Source organism: Balaenoptera physalus, assembly GCF_965194825.1.
Source record: "Balaenoptera physalus genome assembly, chromosome: 4".
Taxonomy (NCBI): domain Eukaryota; kingdom Metazoa; phylum Chordata; class Mammalia; order Artiodactyla; family Balaenopteridae; genus Balaenoptera; species Balaenoptera physalus.
This window is the reverse complement of record NC_138891.1, coordinates 45,825,811-45,850,156: the sequence shown is the minus strand read 5'-3', so window position 1 is coordinate 45,850,156 and position 24,346 is coordinate 45,825,811. Positions and strand designations below refer to the sequence as shown.

Here is a 24,346-nt window from a genome sequence, read left to right as displayed (position 1 = left end):
TATATTGCAAGTTACAGCTTTAGAAAATGTTTTTATATGCTCATATCCTTTTTCCCAATGTTTTGTCTTATTAATGGTATACATTTCATGAATATTTAATACATTGCACAATTGATATAAACTATAATTATTCTAAACATATAATGGAAAATACATTTTAATAAAAATACTAGCTCATTTCCATTTTTCACATGTGATGTGAACTTAAAGGATATATTCAGTATGAGATTATAAATGTGTATAATGTCATAACCACTTTTTATTGTTAGGTAATCATACAACTTTTATTTGTTCACAATAGTTCAGACTTATGAAAGCTGTTTTTCATTTATTCCACTTGAAAGAATATGTTCTACCAAAATTTACCTCTTTAAAATCCTTCAGGGACTTTCCTGGCAGCCCAGTGGTTAAGATTCCACGCTCCTACTGCAGGGCACGGGTTCAATCCCTGGTTGGGGAAGTAAGATCCCGCATGCCCTGCAGCAGGGCCAAAAACAAAAAAACAAAAAAAAAACCTTCAACATTAGTATTGGCATTATTAGGTTAATATAACCTTGATTCTCAATATATAAATTTTCTTTCACATGCTAATCAGTTACGGGGATTCAGTGTGTGTCAATGATATCAATTTGATTAGGGATCATCAACTTGTAAGTTTTGTAACCTTGACAAGATATTTCATGACCCTGACTATAGATTTTCTATTGTGAAAAATGAAAAGATCTGGCTGAAAATGAAATTAAATGCTTTGTATATAAACAACATATTATTGTTTAAAATATTATCAAAATATTATATAAACTTAAATATTATCACATTAAGTACTTAAGGAGTTTGAGTACTTTGATCAGTTTAATCATTTATAGAACATTCTATTATTAAAAAAGAAGTACAAATTTATAAATAAATTAAGGCACATAACCTGTGAAAAGAAACCCAACTATTCTAAAACCAATGGTTTTTTTCATAAGTTAATGTGGCAGTATTTGTGAGTGTTACACATTTGTATATTCATTCGCATTCTCTAATGCAGTAACGCTTCAAATAATAAATAAATTATTTTCTAAAAAAATGTGTTTAATTCAATCACAGTTTATGTGTGCAATGAAGGAACATTTAAATTCCTAGTTTCAATCGTAGAGTGAATTTAAATATTACATTTACAAAATTCACATTCTATTATTATTTAAATATATATTGTTGTTTTTTTTTAATTTTAGTATAAACTTAATTCGTATGGATTTCATCCCTATTACATGGCTCTGGAAGATGAGAGCCATGCTCATGGAGTTCTCTTACTTAACAGCAATGCAATGGGTAAAACAATTTTTTTTAGTTTATCATATTTTATGTGACTCTTTAATAAAATAATAACATAGATAAAAATGTAATCATATTTTGGACTTCCAGATGTTACATTTCAACCAACTCCTGCTCTAACATATCGCATAATTGGAGGAATCTTGGACTTTTATATGTTTTTGGGCCCATCTCCAGAGGTCGCAACAAAGCAATACCATAGAGTATGATTGCACATTTTAAAAAAAATAAAGTTTTTTTATAAATAAAGTATTTCTCTTTGTTCACAAATAATTTTTTTTTTCAAAGGTAATTGGCCAACCAGTCATGCCACCTTATTGGGCTTTGGGATTCCAGTTATGTCTTTATGGGTACAGAAACACTTCACAAGTTGAAGAAGTATATAATGACATGCTGGCTGCTCAGATCCCCTATGTATGTATATCAATTTTTAAAACGGTGTTAAATATGTCATCTATAAAAGCAGAATGAAATAATTAAACACATATACTTTAAAATTATTTTAAGCATTTGGCAAAAATCAGTGCTTGTTAGTAGCACCAAATGAATTGGATATGAGATTTTATTAGTAGTCTTTATCAGATAGATAAAGTAAAGGGATAATACCATTCCTTTTCCTTCTTTCTCACCTGTTCCATGACTGTGAGTTGTACTAAACAAGTCACTGTGCACTTGCTTTTCTCTCAGAAGCTTTGGGTCTCATAGGTAGTCAAACACATTTCTTCTCTTCTCATTAAATGAGAGTAAGAGTCCATAGGAACCTATTTCATCAACTAATGTGACAAATAACAGAAAAAGAATTCGAGGTGAAACAATGATTTTTGCCATGGAATAGACAATAGTTGTCAAATTAGAATACAGAATTAGTTGGCTTGCAGAATATCTTCTTCCCTCAGTGTTTGGGAAACTAAATATTCTTAAGTACCCAGAAATAATCACTTCTTGTGATTTTTATTTTTTAGCAAGTTTAAGGAATCTCAGGGATCCTCCTGGTAACATTTAAACATTGAAATCTAGAATGCTTTGTATATAAGAACTCATTCTAAGAAGAGTAAGAAGGACCTCATTTATAAGACATCAGTACATATAGTAGAATCCAATATATGGTTCCTGAATACATCATTATAGGGAAATTAATTGTTTAGGTTGATGATGTAGCAATACGCAAGTGAAAAAAGTGTTTTAAAAAGGAGATTTTTTTCATTATTAGGTCTACTATTCTAGCCATATTTTCATAGCACCTAGAAGAAGAAATTGTCTATTAACAGAAAATAATTTTTTAAATGTTATTTAGGCCTAAATTAAAGATTTCATAAAGTATTTATTAGTTTAAATATATTTGTAAATACCTACTTGTAAACAATATTTTGCTTATTTAAGCTTGGGCTGTTATTTCAAAAATGACTTTGGTGGATAATAAAAGAATAATTTTATAATTATTGATGGATTTACTAATAATTCTTTCTTCCCCTTTGGCAATATTAGAATTATTTGAAATTATCCCATATTTGCTTTGTGTTTCCAGAAATAGAGCAATACCTATTTCTATATATCGTACAAAATTCCAAATTGCCATTTAATATAATTTCATAACCTCATAAGTCCTTTACTCCTGTGTCTTCCTATTTCCTTTGGAAATTATATAACAAAAAATAATGATCTGAGAGACTTTGTACTTCTAAATCAAAATTACTATTTAATGAACTGTTAACAAAACAGAGCACTTACAGGAACTTGCTCTTAGAATATTTTGCATATATACATGCTACTTTTATTTCTTGAACATTACATTACTTCATTAATTCTCTTAGGAATTGAAACTTTCATATTGCTATTACTTTCATAAGTATAATAGAATGTGACAAACTCACTCTATTGAATCTTACCCCACTAAAATTCTCATATCTTTCAGGATGTTCAATACACAGACATTGATTACATGGAAAGGCAACTAGACTTTACTATTGATGAAGAATTCCGTGACCTTCCTCAGTTTGTTGACAAAATAAGAAGTGAGGGGATGAGATACATTATTGTCCTGGTCAGTGTTTATATTTTATATTCTATCTGAGCCTTTTTATCTTAGTTTTGTTAAGATTTCTCTCCTGAATGAGGAAGGAAAAGGTGTTTCAAAATATGAAGTATATAATTTTGGATTGTACTCCCAAATCTAAATCTTTCTTCCTTTAACACTTCATTTCATTTACATGGCTGCCACAGGCTACCTTCATTCTTAGGTGTATCCTTAGAGATTTAAGACTAAATAAAGCTGGGAATCAAAGGCAGGTTGTTTTCTAGTAATCACCCAAGCTACAGACTGGTCTCAATTTACAGACACTATCACAAAATGATGATGAATTTTCTATTCCTATAGAATTCTCAACTTATTCTCTGGGACTGCTTCTTATGCTTGTCATGTTTAAAAATTTTCCTTCAAGTAAGTGATTCAGGGGCTTCCCTGGTGGTACAGTGGTTAAGAATCCGCCTGCCAATGAAGGGGACATGGGTTTGAGCCCTGGTCCGGGGAGACCCCACATGCCACGGAGCAACTAAGCCTGTGCACCACAACTACTGAGCCTGTGCTCTAGAGCCGGTGAGCCACAACTACACTGAGCATATGTGCCACAACTACTGAAGCCCGTGTGGCTAGAGCCTGTGCTCTGCAACAAGAGAAGCTCCCGCTTGCCACAAGTAGGGAAAGCCTGCGCGCAGCAATGAAGACCCAACGCAGCCAAAAATAAATAAATACATAAATTTATAAAAAAATGTTAGTGATTCAGTGGGAAGAATATTTCATCAATATCTTATAGAAAGCAAGGTAGGTAGCCAGAAATCCCATGGAGAAATAAAAACAAAGCAAAAAACACCTGTAATCTTGCTTGAAATCATAGCTAATACATTTTCAAAAGTTCTTAAATTTTCCTTCTAGGGAATTTGGAAGACAATCTAACTAGAACAAAAAAGTTTATGCCATCAGTCCCTTTGTCAGTCCATGTGAGAATACAATATAATGATAATCTAATAATGGAAAATTGTAACATTTTATAACAGCTACTCAAGTGTCTATACTTTTATACCATGGTTACCTGGATTGTATTTCATTTTAATTTTAGGATCCAGCAATTTCAGGAAATGAAACAAAGCCTTACCCTGCCTTTGAAAGAGGACAAGAGAAAGATGTCTTTATCAAATGGCCTAACACCAATGATATTTGTTGGGCAAAGGTACTGAATTGATATCTTGAAAGAAAATAAGTATAAAAATGCTAATTGAAAGTTTCTTTTTAATTAAGCCACAGTTAAAAACATATTCAGAGGGAGAGATGTAATGACTTAATAGGTAATAAATAAAATAATACTCTTTGAGTTCAATCCAAATTATTAGAAACAAAGAAAGAATTTATATGTCCTATGTCCAAATACTATTTGTTTCATCTTTAAATTGTCTTTTATTGTATTTCTTGGTACCTATTGTATTTTATTATAAAACTGACATTAATAATATGGTTATTCGCTATTCTATACTACATGGGTCATTTAAATGTTTGTACTTCTCTTAAAAACATCTCATTGATAAAAGAAACAATGTTTGTAAAAGCTATACTTATAGTATTCCTGACTTGAACAGGGAATATAATTCATTGTATTTCATTTAAGTATTAATATCCCGACCTGTGTATATTAACACATTATAGAAAGCATCCTGATTTGGCTTACATATAAAGAGTAAAGAAAAAATCCACTAGTTATAACTAGAATGAAAAAAATCCCATAATGGGAGATGTAATTAAATGAAATATGGGAGCCTTTTTGGATCTTGGACCAAAAATAGAATGTTAGTGATAAAAGTGCTGAAATTCGAACATGGACTGTAGATTAGTTAATAATATTCTACTAATGTTAATTTCTTGGTTTTGATAATTATACAGTGGTTATAAATATGTTAACATTAGGGGAAGCACAGTGAAGTATATAGAAAAACACTAGGTATAACGTTTGTGATGTTTCTATAAGTCTAAAAATATTTCAAAATAAAATGGTAAAAGTAAAATAGAAAAAATTATGTGATAAACAGTGAAAAATCATAATGTTTTAAGAAACATTACAGGTATACATTACTGGCTATAGAAAGAGATTTTTTTTCTTCTTACTTTCTCCTCATTTTATATTTTCTCATTCTATACATTTTCTCAGATTTCTACCTTTCAAGCACTATTCTCTATCAGCAACTAATTCCTTGTATGTAATTACCACTCTGTGGATTATTTACATTTTTATATGGGACTTTCTAATTTCTACAACATAGATTCAAATCCCAGAGCTTTTGGCCTGATTGTATTTGGGCTCTGTTCTGTGTCTGTGTTTGCGGTAGAAGAAAACATTGGTAGGAAGGGGGGCAGGGGCTGGAGTAGGCATGTGGGGCAGAGGAGGATTTAGTACTAACTGCAAAAACCAAGAGGATATTTGCCTCAGCATGGCATCATCCAACTCAGATCTTCAATTCCTTTCATATAAAAATATACTTTTTGTTTTTAGATTTTAATCCTGGAGTAATTGTAGAAAGAGTTTTAATATACCACATTAAATTAAATTTAGAATATGCTTTTCATATTAATTCTTGACCAGACCTTTTGGTTACATGCATTGTTTTCAAAATCGCTACCGACCACAAAGGATGGTATTCTTTTCCTTATTTGCCCTACTAAAGAGGAGATTAATATGGAAAATGGGAATAGTTTGCAAATGATACATATACCAGAACACAAACTGAAAAACAATAATTGAAGGAATTACTGATCTGGGGATCTTGAGTCTGTAATATGCTTCTAAAGCTCTATTACACTTTGTTTACAACAGTCATACCACACTGAATTTATTTTGAACTGGTTTCCCATTTCTTCTGTCTTTGTAGGTTTGGCCAGATTTGCCAAATGTAACAAAAGATGAAAGTCTAATAGATGAAGCTGTTAATGTAAGTTTCATATTGATTAACTATTTAACTGAAAGAAATTCAGCACTGGAATTTAATGATGAGTTTGACCAATAATTCAATTTGAATACTTTCCTTAAAAAAGTGATGGCTTATTTTCTAATTCTCTATATCAGACCATATTAAATCAGATTTATTTATTTTTTTAAATACCAACACGTTTCAGTCACTCTATGAAGCAATTTTACATTTTATTGTATTTAATCCAAGGAACAATTCTTTTTTTTTAATTTAATTTTTTTTTTGTAGTAAGAATGCTTAACATGACACTTACTTACTCTTAAAATTTTAAGTTTAAGATATAGCATCCTTCACCCTAGGGAGAGTGTTGTACAGCAGATCACTAGAACTTATTCATCTCGTGTAATTGACACTTTATGACTATTGAATAGCAACTCCCAGTTACCCCTGGAACCCCAGGCCCTGGCAACTACCATTCAACTCTCAGATTCTATGAGTTTGACTATTTTAGATACCTCATATAAGTGGAATTGTGCAGTATTTGTCTTTCTATAAATGGCTGATTTTACTCAGCATAGTATCCTTATGGTTTATTCATGTTGCCCCGTATTGGAGAATCTCCTTCTTTTTAAAGACTGAATAGAATTCCATTGTATATACCACATTTTCTTTATCAATTCATCCATCAATGGACATTTAATTTATTTCAATATCTTCACTCTTGTAAATAATGCAGCAATAAATATAGGAGTTCAGATACCTCTTCGAGATCATGATTTTAGGTCTTTTTGGATAAATGTCCCCAAATGGGAGTGCTGGATCATATGGTAGTTCTATTTTTAATTTTTGGAAGAATTTCAATACTGTTTTTCTCAGTGGCTGCACCATTTTTCATTCCCACAAACAGTGTACAGGCTTCCAATTTCTCCACATCTTCACCAACACTTGTTTTCCCTGTTTTTTGGATAATAGATATCTCAACAGGTGTGAAGTGATATCTCACTGTGGTTTTGATTTGCATTTCCCTGATGACTAGTGATGTTGAACCTCTTTTCATCTATCTGTTGGCCATTTGTACGTGTTCTTTAGAGAAATGTCTATTCAAATCTTTGCCCATTTTCTAAGTGGGTTGTAGTGTTTTCTCTATTGGGTTGTAGGTTACCTTTTCACTTTGTTGATTGTTTCTTATTCTGTGCAAAAACTTTTTAATTTGATGTAGTCTCACTGGTCTATTTTTGTTTTTTTGCCTGTGCTTTTGGTGTCATATCCATAAAATCTTTGCCAAGACCATTGTCATGAAGCTTTTCCCTTATGTTTTTTCCTAGAAGTTTTGCAGTTTCGGGTGTTACATTTAGGTCTTTAGTCCATTGTGGTTTGATTTTTGTCTACGGTGTAAGAAAAGGGTCTGATTTCATTCTTCCACATGTGAATATCCAGTTTTCCCAGCACCATTTGTTAAATAGACTATACTTTCCTCATTGTATATTCTTGGCACCCTTGTCAAAGATCAGTTGACTATACATGTGTGGATTGATTTCTGGGCTCTTTATTCTGTGCCATTGGCCTATGTGTTTATTTTTATGCCAAGACCATACTTTTAATTACTGTAGCTTTGGAATATATTTTGAAATCAGGAAATGTTATACCTTCAGCTTTGTTCTACTTACTCAAGATTATTTTGCCTATTCAAGGATTTTCATGGTTCCAAATACATTGTAGAATTGTTTTTTATATTTCTGTAAAAGTTGCCATTGGGATTTTGACAGGGGTTGCATTGAATCTACAGATTGCTTTCAATACTATGGACATTTTAACAATATTAATTATTTCAGTTCATGAGCATGGATTATCTTTCTATTTGTCTGTTTCTTCTTCAATATCTTTCAGAAATGTTTTGTAGTTTTCAGTGTACAAATCTTTCATCTCCTTAGTCAAGTTTATTCCTAAATATTTTATTGTTGTTTGTTGCTACTGTAAATGAGATTATTTTCCTTTCAGTTTATTTTAGTCTATAGAGATGTAACTGATTTTTGCATGTTGATTTTGTATCCTGTAACTTTCCTGAATGTATTTATTAGTTCTAATAGTTGTGTGTGTGTGTGTGTGTGTGTTCTTTAGAGATTTCTACATATAAGATTACATCGTCTACAAACAGGGACACTTTCACTTCTTCCTTTCTGATTAGTATGCTTTTATTCCCCCTTATTTATTTCTAGTTATTTGGGCTAGGATTGCCAGGACTATGTTAAATAGAAGTGGCAAGAGTGAGCATCCTTGCCTTGTTTCTGATATGAACTAAAATTCTGAAAGTTTTTTTCTAAATGAGTATGATATTAGCTGTGGGCATTTATTATAGAGCCTTTATCATGTTGAGGTAATTTCTTTCTATTCCTAGTTTGTTGAGAATTTTTATCATGAAAGAGTGTTGAATTTTATCAAATAGATTTTCTGCATTGCTTATTGATATGACCATGTGATTTTTATCATTCATTCTGTTGATGTGCTGAATCACAATGATTGATTTTTGTATGTTACATAATCCTTGCCTCACAGGGAAAAATCCCACTTATTCATGGTGTATGATCCTTTTAATGTGCTGTTGAATGTGATTGCTAATATTTTGGTTGAGGATGTTTGCATCTCTACTCATCAGATATTGTTAGGTTGTCTGAAACTAGAAATGTGTCCATTTCTTCTAGGTTATCCAGTCTGTTGTATAATTATTTATCATGGCCTCTTAAGATCCTTTCTATTTCTGTGACATCAGCTGTAATTCTCATCTTCTCTTTTTTTCTTAGTCTAGCTAACAGTTTGTAAATTTTGTATATGCTGTCTATAAGAAACTCAGTTTAGATTTAAGGACACACATAGGCTTGAGTGGCTAGAGGAAAATCATATACATTCATTAAAGTTGAGATCAGACTGCCTTCACTATCACTTGTGAATCTGACAGATAAATGTCTGACTGACTCGTCTCTCTTATGACTTTCTATATGTGGGTCTAAATTTTGTTTTTACAGGCTTCCAGAGTTCATGTAGCTTTTCCAGATTTCTTCAGGAACTCCACAGCAGAGTGGTGGACAAGGGAAATTATAGATTTCTACAATAACCAAATGAAGTTTGATGGCTTGTGGATTGTAAGTAAACTTCAAGAAATTTATATTTTAAGTTATTTATTGTGTATTGATTATGCAAAATTCTTACTAGATTTTAATAATGTTAACAAAGTATTCTTTATGAAATTAGCTCACTCATTTTTTCCATAGAACTTTCTTATGCAAAAGACTGCTAAAATGCAGTTTTAACAATTCAGTTTAAGTATTTAGTTGCTTTTTCCTGAATATTAAAGTTGAATATTTTCAACTTGACCAAGAGACCAAAATAGTCTCTTTATATAATGATTTATAAATGCTTATAAATATTTATTTTATTTTCATTCGATATAGATATAAGTCTCACACTCGACTGTCAGTCTTTGGTGTAAGAAGTCATAAACTCTTACAGATGTAGCAAAATCATCTTCTAAATAATATCCTAATTTTAACTTTAAAATGCTGGCAATAAGATTTTTAATATAATTTTGAGATAGCATAAAAAGAATTTACTTTATCACAAGTAAATATGTAATACAGGGGATATTTACATAATACTTACCTAGATTTTTGGAGGTGACATTTCTACTCTGCTGATTTTTCAACATGTATGCATTAATTTACTTACTTTTTTAATTAAAAAAACTTATAGGGGTGCTGTTATGTACAAGCCTTGAGGATGTAAAGTTGTATAAAGATAGTTTTTTTTAATTAATGGGAAATACAGGTTTATTTTATATATAAAGTTATGTACTATAAGGGATTCCATTAAATATATCCCCAATAATTATATCTTGATCCAGAAAAGATAACCTTTTTATGATGGAGGAATCACCTTTAAATGGCAACTAATTTATATATTTATATGATGGTCCATTTATATATGGTTACTAAAATTCTGAAATGTGTACTCAATAGAGATACTTTTGAAATTTTCTGTATTTGTAAACTATTATCTTGTGGTTTTAAAAACCACAAACCATTGTTTTAAAAAAATTGATACAAGGCTCCAGAGCAGAAGTGGAGGGAAAGACATGGGGGAATATACACTATTATAATTTAATGTCTAGAAACATAGAAAACAATTCACTTTTATATAGATTTTATCTACAGAGAAAAATAGGACATTTTATGGTTTTCAAAAGGAGATGTGAATTGTAAAATGTTAAGAAAGACTGAGCTAAACTAAATTCTTTAGTATTGTTGAGATGCCTTATACTTTTGCTTTTTAGAATAGTAAAGTTCTATTATTCAAATATCCTACTTTAATTTACTGGGTCTCTGAATTAGTTGTTTTAAGAAGATATGCCCTAAATTTGTTTTTTGTTTACTTTTCTTTCTCTTTTTAAGGATATGAATGAACCATCAAGCTTTGTAAATGGAACAACTACTAATCAATGCAGAAATATAGAGCTAAATTATCCACCTTATTTCCCAGGTACAATATTGCTGCTGTGCCTTGGATGTTATCATGCTATTATTATTTATTAATCAGGTTTATATACCTTATGACATAGAGAACAGGATTCACATTTCCAATTCTCACTACCCATCTACACACTGGACCACACCTCAACCCATTACCAATATCATCTAAATCATCTAACATTACTTCGAGAAGAAAACTCAAGAAACATGTTTTATCTATATGAATACATTTCTAAATTTGAAATTGTTACTTTGATTTTCTTAAGAATCTTCCCAGATTTGAGAATTCTCAATATTCTTTAAGATAAAAAATTAAAATCTTTTATAAAGACTTTTTAAAGTTTTTCTTTATTAGGAAAAAAGTGAAAGAATGCTAACAATACTTCTTTGGTTGTCCCTGACCTAGGAGGGAAAAGTACAGTCTTTCAGCATTCATCCTCATGCTCTTATGGGCAGTAAACTGCATAAACAGTTACATCTAACATGATGGCAAAGCTCTGAAAATTTGCATTTGAAACTGAGAAAATATGCCAGGGCTTTATGTTGGCAAAGGGATTTTTTAAAAAAAAATCTATTTAATCAGTATTTCTCATCTAAATGCATAAAATATAGTAGACTTTTCGGAGTACACTTACTTTTCGTTTGTTTTTTTTTTTTTTCCTCTTTTTTAAAATAAATTTATTTATTTATTTTTGGCTGCGTTGGGTCTTCGTTGCTGCGTGCGGGCTTTCTCTAGTTGCGGCAAGCGAGGGCTCCTCTTCATTGTGGTGCGCGGGCTTCTCACTGCGGTGGCTTCTCTTGTTGCGGAGCACTGGCTCTAGGCACGCGGGCTTTAGTAGTTGTGGCTCATGGGCTCTAGAGCGCAGGCTCAGCAGTTGTGGGGCACCGCCTTAGTTGCTCTGCGGTATGTGGGATCTTCCCGGACCAGGACTCGAACCCGTGTCCCCTGCGTTGGCAGACGGGTTCTTAACCACTGTGCCACCAGGGAAACCCACTTTTCAGGTTTTTATGAGTTCATGTTAATTAGTAACATTTTTATTATTGAATATAGTAAAATTGTGCACATATTTTCCAGTCACAACTGTAACTGCAATCACATTGCAGACCATTTTTTCATTTATAATTAGCATAAACAAAGTGCACAAATGGTTAAAAAATCAATAATATTTTCAAACAATGATTAATGTTTTGCCAAAATAATTTATAGTTACAATTTACATATTTCAATACAGGTTACTTTATAACATATTAATTTTTTTTATTAATTCTCCCCAGAGCTCACAAAAAGAACTGATGGATTACATTTCAGAACTATGTGTATGGAAACTGAGCAGATTCTTAGTGATGGATCATCCGTTTTGCATTACGATGTTCACAATCTATATGGATGGTCACAAGCGAAACCTACTTATGAGTAAGCAATCTTCATAATCATCGTTTCTGACTCTTGTTTTTTAGATATTAGATTTAATGTTACCTCTTTTGAGTCCTTCCCTGCTGACCTTATCTTAGCTGGTCCTTCATGGCACTTAGAATAATTGTCTTTCTCTCTCTCTCTCTGTATCTTTGTTTTAAATTTTTATCCAATTCCCAAAAGAACCCTGAACCATTTTATTTTGTTCCCCAGTATGCACCCAGCTTATAGTAGCAAAATGCCTAACAAATAGTCGGTGCTCAAAGAATAATTTTTAATGAATAATTGAGTAAATAATATATAGTTTGATGCACTAATTAAAACATGAAAGGTTGGCTAAATCTGCTATTTAAATCCATTATTAGCAAATAAGAATATATGTCAATGACCTTAAGCTTCTCAAACTTTAATATCCATATTAAACAAAATCTTATATGAGGCTAATGATGGTGGAATACAGGCCATTCTTTGAGTATCAAGTCTTTATTAACACTGTGCAATAAAATGTTCTGCAATGATAGAAATGTTCTATAATTCTCTATTGTCCAATATGGTAGCCACTAGCCATATATGGTTGTTGAGCAATGTGGCTAGTGTGACTCAGGAATAGAATTTTAAATTTTATTTAATTTTCATAAATGTAAATTAAATAGCCCCACATGGCTAGTGATCACTATATTACACAGTGCAGCTCTAGATCACTGGTTCTTAACTACACACTGTAATCAACTGGAGATTTTTTTTTTTAATTTTTATTTTATATTGGAGTATATTTGATTTACAATGTTGTGTTAGTTTCAGGTGTAGAGCAAAGTGATTCAGTTATATGTTTGCATATATATATTCTTTTTCAAATTCTTTTCCCATTTAGCTTGTTACAGAATATTGAGTAGAGTTCCCTGTGCTATACAGCACGTCCTTGTTGGTTATCTATTTTAAATATAGTTCAAACTGAAGATTTTTTAATAAATGCTGATTTAATTAGTCTGAACTATAGCATAAGCATCTGAATTTTTAAAAATCCCCCAGGTGGTTCTAATGAGTATCCAGGGTTGAAAACCATGGCTCTAATATATGACAGAAGTTGGTAAAAGAATGAAAAGCATTTTGGAGTAAAGGGTATGGGTAATATTTCCTCACTTAGTGAAACATGCTTATCTTATATCTAGCACCAAACTCTTTTTCAACCTAGAATATGTGAATTATTTAAGATATTATTACATGAATGAATGACTACAGATTTGTTGACCAAATCCCAATGTAGGGGCACTAAGAACATGCAGAAAGACTAAGGAATGTCAGCAGGACAGGAATAAAGATGCAGAGAATGAACTTGAGGACACAGGGAAGGGGAAGGGCAAGCTGGAACAAAGTGAGAGAGTAGCATTGACATATATGCACTACCAAATGTAAAATAGATAGCTAGTTGGAAGCAGCTGCACAGCACAGGGAGATCAGCTCGGTGCTTTGTGACCACCTAAAGGAGTGGGATAAGGAGGGTGGGAGGGAGACACAAGAGGGAGGGGATATGGGGATATATGTATGCATATAGCTGATTCACTTTGTTATACAGCAGAAACTAACACAACATTGTAAAGCAATTTTACTCCAAAAAAGATGTTAAAAAAAAAAAAGAGTAAACAAACTGACAAAAAAACAAAACCTGTGTAATGTGATAGATACTACAGTCGTGTTATGAGAAACAAGGAGAGTGCTCAGCTAACTCTATCAGGAAAATAGAAGTGACATCAAAAGGAAAGTTATCATTTGAACTGATCTTGAAGAATAAAAAGAAATATGCCAGGGAGTAAAGGAAGTAAACTACATTTCACCAAGGCAAAGAAAGTATATAAAATTTGTCATAAGCTATTTCTAGGATATCTATGGCCACCTAAACCATAATAAGTGCATTATAGCTTTTACGATTGGGATCTGTGGATAAGAATCATGGATTTGCTCTTTGTCGATCTGTGACAAGGATATGGTTGGCACACTTCTAGGATTTAATGAATGTGTCAGTATGTTACTAGACAATGCCAATGAATTTAAAATCTCCATGGAAAGAGGAATAATAATCAATTAAAATATATTTGGCTAAGTGGAAATAAAACAATGCTGGTTCCTGGGAAATAAGGATCTGAGGTGGGGATGAATTTCCTTGTCTTGTGCTAGAATTTTGTGTTGTTTGACAATAACATCAAAATAGAGGCTCTTCAAGATTCTAAATGCTATTATGCAGTAATTCAAAGTTGTGTATAAAGAGAAACTACTTTGGAGAAACACTGACAATGTCAACTTGAAAAAATTCATAATAAATATTTTGTAATATAAAAAAAAAGAGTAAACAAACTGGTCTTCAATAATGCCTTTTTATTGGGACAAATGCTTCTTCAATTAACCCTACTGGAACATAATATTGGAGCACAATTATCCTCAGCTAACCTCACTTTACCATAAAGCTATAGATATTAAACATAACAAAAATATTGAGAAGTGACTGATGAACTCTTTGGCAAAACTTATACATCTTGAGATGAAAGTATGTACTTTAAGGAAAATCGGAAGAAAATATTTTTTTCATAGAGGGCAGTAAATTGAACTTCTGGATCACATTACAGAATCTAGCATGGTTCCTGACACACTGTAGGGTGTTTAGTAAATTTAAGTGAATCAATTTTTATCTCACCACAACTATCAAAATTATATAAATAAATTCAAGGCAAAAGTAGGTAAATTTCTGAATAGTTGATATACAAAGGTGTTTAGAGACATTTAAGAACCATTTTTAACTCTTAAATAACATTATGAAGAAGCTATCAGTACAATCTTCCAAAGAACATCCCTTTATTAATGTTAATTTTGCTCCTGTCCATAAAATTTTTCAGTAAAATTTAACCACATTTGTTGTTTAAGTTAAACAGATTAATAAATTTTAAATGTTGAGTTAAAAAGCCCAATGTATGCATAGCTATAGACTTTTTATATCTTTTAAATACTTTCTTACTATTTAATTTTTTCAGTTATAAGAGAAAAAAATTGTTGAACTCTCCTTCAGATATTTTAGAGATTAAATATAGTCATTATACGTTTAAAGACCTTGACAAATGTAAAAGGATGCTATAAATACATTACTTTTAAGCAAATAATGGAGAGTAAAGACTTTTTATCATTTGAGAAAACTGAAAGGATTAAGAGTGTAATTTATTTCTTCAAGTTACTCAGACTGTACCATTTTATTGTTCCTTTCTGTGACTCATTTTCTGTTTTCAAAATTGGCACACATTTGACATTCACCTAATTCTTGTTATTGTGCTCTTCACTTAACATGAAACAAACAACCGAAACAAGGAAAGAACAGAATGAGTGGTTGCAGAAACAGGAGGTAAATAATCAGCTTGAAAGACTGCAAAGAGTTTCATAGAAAAAAACCTTGGAGATCAGTGGCAAATGAAGAAGTTTCATGTATAAATCCCACACAAAAAGTTTTCAGTCTTCAATTGATCTTTGTCTTCTTTAAAATTCAATATTGTACTGACATAAAGCCTATGCTTCAGATGTAGGGAGAAATATATTTTTAAAATTTCAAATTGTGTGTTTAAATCTCAGATAATTATCCAAGGATTATACAGCTATATATTCCATACTTTCATCTTCAACAATACCTTGAATGACTTTTGAGAGTACTACATATTTTTCATTAGAGAGAACATAGAAAAATCAAAATCTTTGACTCCCTTTGGAAGTTCAGGTTGCGTTAAGTATATAATTTTTAAGTAAATGCCCAAGATTTTTGTAATCTTAATTTAGAATGAAATAAAAATGTTAATAAATATAAGTTCTTTCCTCAGATATTCCTGGAGACTGGGTTATTTAGCAACTTGGAAAATTATGTTGCTTTTCAGTGTTTAGTGAATCTAACCTGAAAAATAAAAGGGGCTTTTTTTTTGGGAGAATTGTGTACTATAGGAAGTGACCTCTTCTTGCAATTTTTTTAACAAAAAATAAGACTGGTATAGATTAAAAAAACAAGCACTATACAGGTCATATATAATTTGGAAGTTTTCTTGGTTATAGCTGTAACTTTCTCTTAACTAACTGTTAGTAACTTGAAAAAATACAGAATACGTGTCTCTTAGATATTACTTTCTGATTAATATGGCTGAGTTGAACATTGATATAGCTGGTATCAATGTTTAAAAAAAATTGAGATCTGAATCATAAAACCATTTCCATGGTTTAGACTTTCACATTCTTCTCACTAAAGAAATCTCAAATGTAAGTTTTACTTATACTTTACTTATATATATCAAAAACAATGGAAATATTTCAGCTTACAAAAAACTTGTTATCCAACTCTAAAACTAAAACTGAAATTACATTTTCTGATCTAATGGTGATTCTCTTTGAGTTGTGAAACTGGCAAGTTACTATTTCTAATGGATAGTAAATATATAATACTAAATTTTTTGCTTTCTAAAAATATAATTCAAAAAAAGTCTTTAGTTTTCAAAGAGATTTTTTAAATAAACGTTGAGAGAAACAATCCTGTATAACTTTCTCTTTTTTGAGCATTACTGGCCAGTATTCTAAATAATTTAATATCACCCAGTCAGAGATAGCAGTATTTGGGGTATATTTACCAATTGATTTCATCAGTAATTAAAAACAATAGTCAATTTAATAATTTTGAAATTATTATCTTTAGAAACCATGACAAAAATAAAGATATTTATTTATTGTTAGGACTTTAAAATATTTAATTTTTTTAATTCAATATTCTCCTTTCACATAACCCACATTTGTAATCCACATGTACAGTTTTCTAAAAATCATTGTTTTCCTTTAGAAGGACTTTTTTTCCCAATAACATATTTTTATAACTTTTCTAATACTTTTCAAAAACTGCTCATGTAGACAATTATAAACATGTAATAAAAATGTTTCTGTAACACAACATTGAAATTCTTTTTATAAGCTAAATTTTCCAAATCAACTTGTAACAGAGAACAAACTGTATTATGGTTGAAAAGTGTTTCTTAAAATTAAATTAAGTTCATTGTGATTAACCATCTGTAAAGTTGGAACATGATGGAAATATCTACAAAATATTTATAGCTATGTAATTTTAAATTATAGTTTTAGTGGTGGCAAGTGATTTCCCAAATAAGAAATATTCTGTGAAGTGTTACAAAGGAGATTTTTCTAATGCAAGAGGTTAGATTTCCCTTAAGAGAAAATTGTTGTGAAAATATTTTATGCAGAATTCTTCTCAATCAGAAATCTAAAAAGGCATATATTTGGTTATTAACTTAAAGCCTCAGTAAAGACTTTTTGCAAAAGTAAGACATAAGGCAGAAAAAAAGAACCTTCAAGAATATGTATTTCTTGTATGTGGAAACATTAAAGATTTGGGACAACTCTATCCTTGTAAATAATTTTTATATCAATTAAATAAAATGAATTTTCTTTACAAATTAACTAAACTTAAGATATGTTTCCATGAAGATTTCTAAACTGATCATCAGTTCTTCAATTCCCTATATAAATATACATTCATTTCTTGTTAAATGTCTGCAAATATGTGTGACATATGTTAAATATATTACTGATTCTCAATTGACTAGATCCTTTATATTTGTTATAAAAAATGAAGCAGTGAAGATATTTTTTCTTATATGATTTTTTTAAAGAGAGACATACAAGTAGGAAATTTTAAGTTAGCAAATACAATATTGTTTCTATTATCAACAGATGGTTCAATATATCATCATATGTCTGTTTAAAATATTTTCAGTTTCCTGTAATTTTGAGATATTCATGAATTCAGAAATTTATTAAACTACTATTATACTATCATACGTATTAGGTGTAAGGAATATAAAGAAGATGAAGTCAGTCCTTAACCTCAAGAATCTCAAGGTGTCATTGAAGAAGCTTTATGTATAAACAAATCAGTACAATTACTGTGGCCCATCTTTAACAAGGAAATGATTAGATACAGTTTATAACATGGTAGTGGGTTACAAATCTGCCTAATTAAGTATTTGAAATATTTCCTCCTGATATAGGTCTCTAGTCCTTGTTCATATACAAATTATTTTAAGTAATATAAAAATAAACATTTTCTTTCCAATTAATATATATATATGAATACTCCCTAAAACAGGGAATATTATAGCAAATATTCTCTGCAGAGTAATAGGAAGATTAAGTGTTGACAAGTTATAAATAAGAAGGGTTGGAGCAATTAATGGAGCCTAAGTCTTTATTAAGAGAACACATTTAAGTAGAATAAAATGTGTTCATTCAAAAACTCACAATATAATTAGTTGATTTGATAATATCAATAGTTGACTTGTATTCACTGAACCAATAAATAAAGGGCCACTTAGACATGTCACTCTGGAAAATGTTGGAAGGTAAAAAAGATGTCCTTCATGCTTGTAAGGATTTTATAGTATAATGAGCAAAGACTCACTTATAAAGAGCTAGTCGGAATAAGAGACAGCATAGACACCATAAATCAGATAGTTTTTTTCTTTAATTAAGTGGTCCTAAGTAGAAATATCCAAAGAAAATACCTCATATAAAAACTCATAGATCCTCTCCATCTATATTAGTGCATTGCAGAAGGCAACTGGCAAAAGAGGAATTGTTATTTCTCGTTCCACATATCCTACTGCTGGAAGATGGGTAGGACACTGGCTTGGAGACAACTATGCAAAATGGGACAATTTGGACAAATCTATCATTGGTATGTGAGAGTCACCATCTTTATCATTATTCTTTTGAATTTTCTATTAGGTATTCACTTTTGCTAGTTCATATACTTTGTAAGTCCTTCTCTGAAATGTGCTTTTGGCATCATATTTTATGACAAACAGCGTAATGAAAAGGCAATGGGCCAGAAACCAGGATCTAGTTTATTTTGAGAAAATAATTTCATCCCTTTTGGTCTCAGTTTCCTTCTATGAAAGGGCAAGAGGTGGGAAGGATAACATATAGAGCTAAGAATAGAAAGGCTTAGAAATTCTAGATTCTAAGGCTTAGAAATTCTAGATTCTAGGGAATAAGAATCACTCATAGATGCTAAAGTATGAAACATCTCAAACCAAATTTTGAAAGTTTTCTGACAATAGTTGGATAAAGAGTAAATAAAATATTATTTTAAAGAGAATATTTTTCTGTTTCATATCTAGTCATAAAAATTCTTTACTATTTATATTAGGATTCAAGGAAAACAATCAATGTTTGGAAATATTCCTTTAAAAGAAGAGCTGGGAATTCAAATGCATTCTATTTTATTAAAATGATCATTCCTCAGGAGATTTTTAGCTAATAAGGATAATTCAATTTGTTTCATATAATGAGACCTATGGTTAAATAATTACAGAGACAGCATTTTATTTTAAAAATAAAACCAAGGAAGACTTCCCTGGTGGTGCAGTGGTTAAGAATCCGCCTGCCAATGCAGGGGACAGGGGTTTGAGCCCTGGCCCGGGAAGATCCCAGATGACACGGAGCAACTAAGCCTGTGCTCCATAACTACTGAGCCTGCACTCTAGAGCCCACGAGCCACAACTACTGAAACCTGAGTGCCTAAAGCCCGTGCTCCGCAACAAGAGAAGCCACTGCAATGAGAAGCCCACGCACCACAACGAACAGTAGCCCCAGGTAGCTGCAACTAGAGAAAGCCTGCATGCAGCAACGAAGACCCAATGCAGCCATAAATAAAAAATAAATAAATAAATAAATTTATTAAAAAAAAAAAAATGGAACCACTAACGCTTTCTTCTCATACTATAATGTGTTCATAACAGTTTTGTGATCTAAATGTGTCATCTTGAAAGTATAAAGGAGACATTATTAGAGTGTCTTATTTTTATAAACGTCATTAACATTATAAAGTAAAAAATACATAAATTTCATGGGAAGAAATGATAGAAAAGTATATCAATAATCTGAAAAATGTTTCATTGAATTAGAGGTCAGTATTAGAAATAGAACATCTTCATAAATAGAAAAAAAAAATGTCAAAATATATGAAATAGTGGCCTTCTATAATTTTTTCCTAATTTTTTTAGGTATGATGGAATTTAGTTTGTTTGGAATGTCGTATGTAAGTAGCTCTATTCCTTTTCTCTTCATCACTTGTTAATATTAAGAAACAAACTGTTCAAATTAATTAAATATAACTGTATTTTAGACTGGAGCAGATATCTGTGGTTTCTTCAACAATTCGGAATATCAGCTCTGTGCCCGCTGGATGCAACTTGGAGCATTTTATCCAAATGCAAGAAGTCACAACACTGCATCTACTAGAGTATGTAATTACTGCATTTACTCTCATTCCTTTGCCCCACTAACCTTATACGTTTTTGAATAGAATTCACCCTTCCTGGCTGATTTCCAGATGAATGTTTTGAATCTCTTTACATTTACTGATGGCATCTGAGCCCATCACTCTGAGAAGTTTCTGACTTGGGTTTTCTTTACATTTTGGGGTTCAAGACTTGGTTAGCTGGCATACTTACTGCTGTTCTATATAATTTTGGATTAGCCAGAAAAGAACATTCCTTCTGGAAATTATTCCAAACCTGGACACAACGATTAAAAAAAAAAAATCAGTTTCAAACTAAATAATTAGAAAAGTCATTTAAAATCAATGCATGAAATGGGCAGATTTAAAAAGCAAATGTTTTAAAAATGAGTTGAGAAACAGAAAAAAAGTAAAAGGAAAAGGGAATCATGAAAACTAATTTCTGAGTGGTGACACTACTTTACTATATACTAAACTGGAAGAACTTTGTGAGTGAGGGGGAGAAAATAATAAAAATTATGAAAAAGTATAAACAATTGCAAGCAATATCTAAGTAAGTGCTAAATTTTGTGATACTTTCAGTGAAGACGTATAGAAGAAAGATAAATTATCAAAATGCACCTCATGGAAGGATTGTAGACTGAGCTGGTCTTTTAAGGATGGGTTCCAGCCATAGTAACCGAATGGTAGAGCTCATCATGAGTTTTGAATTCTTCATGTCACCCTGGGAAATTTTTTGTCAGAATAGAAGGGAGAATTTATATTAGAAAATGAAAAATAAAAATGAAAACCTATACAAGGTTAGAAGGCAGTTTGGGACCACATTTTGGAAAAATTTGAAAATTGGGCAATAGAGACAACTTGATGGGATAGGAATATTTTAGCAGGAAAACTTTATGTCAGTAATGAAATTCAGAAAGCTGTATTGTTGGGAGAGTGAGGCATGAATCAATAAAATCCTGAACAGGGATTCATTCAACAAGAATTCATTGAAAATCCATTATTCAATATTTACAAAATCCCTGCCCTAATGCTTTATATAATGCAGGAAGCACAGAGATAACAGATAATAGACAATTATATATATATATAAAACAGCAGGTACAAATAAATCATACGAGGGAAAACTAGAGTAAGCTAAAATGATAGAGATTTGTGGGTGTTATGGTTTAGAAGGGATGCTCAAGCTGGTCCTCTTGGATGAAGTGACATTAGCATTAGAGCAGAGACTTGAGTTGAGGAAAGCAACAAATTTACGTATATGGGGGAGAATTCCAGGTCTGGGGAACAAGTGAAAGACTCCAAGATGTGAATGTGGCTGGAGCTTTTGAGAAGATGAAATGGGAGAGGGAAAGACTGACGAAGTACTTCTGAATAAAAATCTACAGAACTCAACTTAAGTTTAATTATGAGGTAATATAATTGAATTTAGGAATGTATGGTTTAGAATTAAATGCTTGTGTTTTATCATGTTAAAACTGAAATAACATCAACAAAGTCAGTATGCAACAGATATGATCTTTGCCTTTTCTAACGTGGCTTTGAATCTAGTAACAGTAGGATCATATTGATATATAGCTTAATATTTCTTGGACCATTGCACTTTCAAGGTTTTGCCTATTCTAACACTACATGTCCCGGTGATAGCAATGGGTCATCATTCAAACCTTCTTACTACTTAAATCTAGAAAAGTTGGAATCTTCATAGATATGATACCACTCTTAAGGGCTCTGCTCCTGTTGATAACAACAAAAAAACCTTTCAAGTGTTGCCCCCTGGAGTTATGTGGCAGCCTTGTTTTTTCCCTTGGTATAAGTTAGAATATAAAATACTAATCACTCTCCTTATTATTTTTTTTAGCCAGTAAGTGCAATAACATTTTTTAGAAGCTTTTATCTTTCCAGTGTCAATTTTAGTCTTTTTACCTGGAGAGTATATTCCAGAGCAGACATGGGCATGTTCTTTTTTCTTATCCAACATTAATTAGATCCCCTCTTCCTCCTATACTATTAATTTTTTAGTACCATAACTTATTCATTTCTCATGAGAACACACAATGTGCAGGGTCACCATGATGGGCTCTGCATGTCTGTTTATTTCAATGTACTTATATATAGCATTCTGTTTCTCTCCTAGACTTTTCACGCTACACTGATCATCTCCACAGTTGACAATGTGTTTGTCACCTATTCAAATGTGAACTGCTCTTTACATATGTTCACCTCAATGAAATCAAGCCATGGACTTAATTTGCATTTTCTTATTAAAATATTAATTATGCTTTCTCTTTCAATTGTATGAGATAGAAATAACTACTCCATAAGATTTTTGTGATGTAGCACATGACAGTGAATTAAATTATGCCTTATTTTTTATTCTTCAAATATGTATTTGAAAATTATGATTTAAACAAGGACAACAGCTTATGGCGCTTTCATTTTGCTTTGTTTCAGAGACAAGATCCTGCTTCCTGGAATGCAACTTTTTCTGAAATGTCAAAGAATATTCTAAATATTAGATACACTTTATTGCCCTATTTCTATACACAGATGCATGAAATTCATGCTCATGGTGGCACTGTTATCCGACCCCTTTTGCATGAGTAAGCACAAATTTTTTTTCCTATCACAGAGAGAGATAGCTTTCATTTAATTTACTCAATAATCACTTATACTGCCATATAAAACATTTTAAGTTGAAAGCTTTTTCATTGTTATTTAAGTGTACATTTTGGGTTAATAAGCATTTACATAAATAAATCTACTAATAAACAGACTAATATATGCCATTAAAAGTGAAACACAATTAATCAGTTTTTAAAAAGTAATAATTCTTAGGAATAACTATTGTATACCAGGTATTGTTTGAGAGAATTTACATACCTTATTACATTGAGTGTTTTCAAAAGATCTTGGAAATAAGTAATATTATCTCTATATTATGGTTGACTTAATTGAAGTTTACAGCAGTTAAGTAAATCCACCATATATAAATGCCTGACTAAAGAAGACCATCCTAACTCCTCCTAGAGGTGTTCTAATTGGGAACCATATATACAAAAAAACCCTTGAAATAATCATGATATACTTAGCTTCTTGTGTGCCCTATATTACCAGAGTAATTGATTGAGGTGATTTGTTAGATTTCACTATTGATAAATCAGTAAAAACTAAACAGCTAATACTTACTCAAATTAAACAGTAGTAGCCAAGATAAAATTACCAAAATAATAAGTAGATCAATATGCCTTCTGTTCTAATAATAAAAGATCCAACTTTCCAAAAAAGAGGAAAAAAAAAAACTTCCTAGATTCAAATTATCCTCTAGTAATTTATTACCATAATCCCTTCTTTATTTCTGGTAACATTTTATTAAACTCTTCCCTCTTTTATTTCTAGAATTTTCCTCTTTGTCTTCTCCCTATTAACTTTCCAGAAGAGCTGGCGTTATCAGCACTGGTCTGAGTCCCCAGCCAGAAACATTATTATTAACTATGCAGACTCTTGTCCTGCTGAGAACTTCTGGGTTTTTCTTCCCATGGGAAGCTCATAAAGGAAAAACCCAGCAGTCCAATTTAGCATTAATCTCAGTTTAGAGTGAAACAAAACACAAACAAAAGAACAAAAATAAAAAATGTATACTTCCATTTCAATTAAAGAAAAAATGTGGACATTTAATAGTGACAATTCTCAAACTATAAAAAGCAGACTTTGTTTTTTCAGCCATTTATATCGCAAACTCAGAAACGTATTAACAAATGGAAGAACCTTTAAGGATTTGTAAATTCACTATTCAGTGAGCTTAATTTACATAGGATGTGC

The 24,346-nt window shown here is 31.3% G+C and overlaps 1 protein-coding gene across 1 annotated transcript in view; it reads left to right on the top strand.

Annotated features, from left to right (window-relative positions):
• The window catches only part of SI (sucrase-isomaltase), a 125,527-nt gene that overhangs the window by 88,453 nt on the left and 12,728 nt on the right, over nucleotides 1-24,346 (top strand). The window contains exons 28-40 of the mRNA XM_082458474.1: nucleotides 1,221-1,317; nucleotides 1,411-1,523; nucleotides 1,609-1,734; nucleotides 3,233-3,361; nucleotides 4,434-4,544; nucleotides 6,232-6,291; nucleotides 9,291-9,407; nucleotides 10,713-10,800; nucleotides 12,066-12,204; nucleotides 18,825-18,958; nucleotides 20,289-20,323; nucleotides 20,411-20,527; nucleotides 22,979-23,127. Coding sequence (XP_082314600.1) covers nucleotides 1,221-1,317; nucleotides 1,411-1,523; nucleotides 1,609-1,734; nucleotides 3,233-3,361; nucleotides 4,434-4,544; nucleotides 6,232-6,291; nucleotides 9,291-9,407; nucleotides 10,713-10,800; nucleotides 12,066-12,204; nucleotides 18,825-18,958; nucleotides 20,289-20,323; nucleotides 20,411-20,527; nucleotides 22,979-23,127 — 1,415 coding nt within the window. The remainder of the gene's footprint in view (nucleotides 1-1,220; nucleotides 1,318-1,410; nucleotides 1,524-1,608; nucleotides 1,735-3,232; nucleotides 3,362-4,433; nucleotides 4,545-6,231; nucleotides 6,292-9,290; nucleotides 9,408-10,712; nucleotides 10,801-12,065; nucleotides 12,205-18,824; nucleotides 18,959-20,288; nucleotides 20,324-20,410; nucleotides 20,528-22,978; nucleotides 23,128-24,346) is intronic.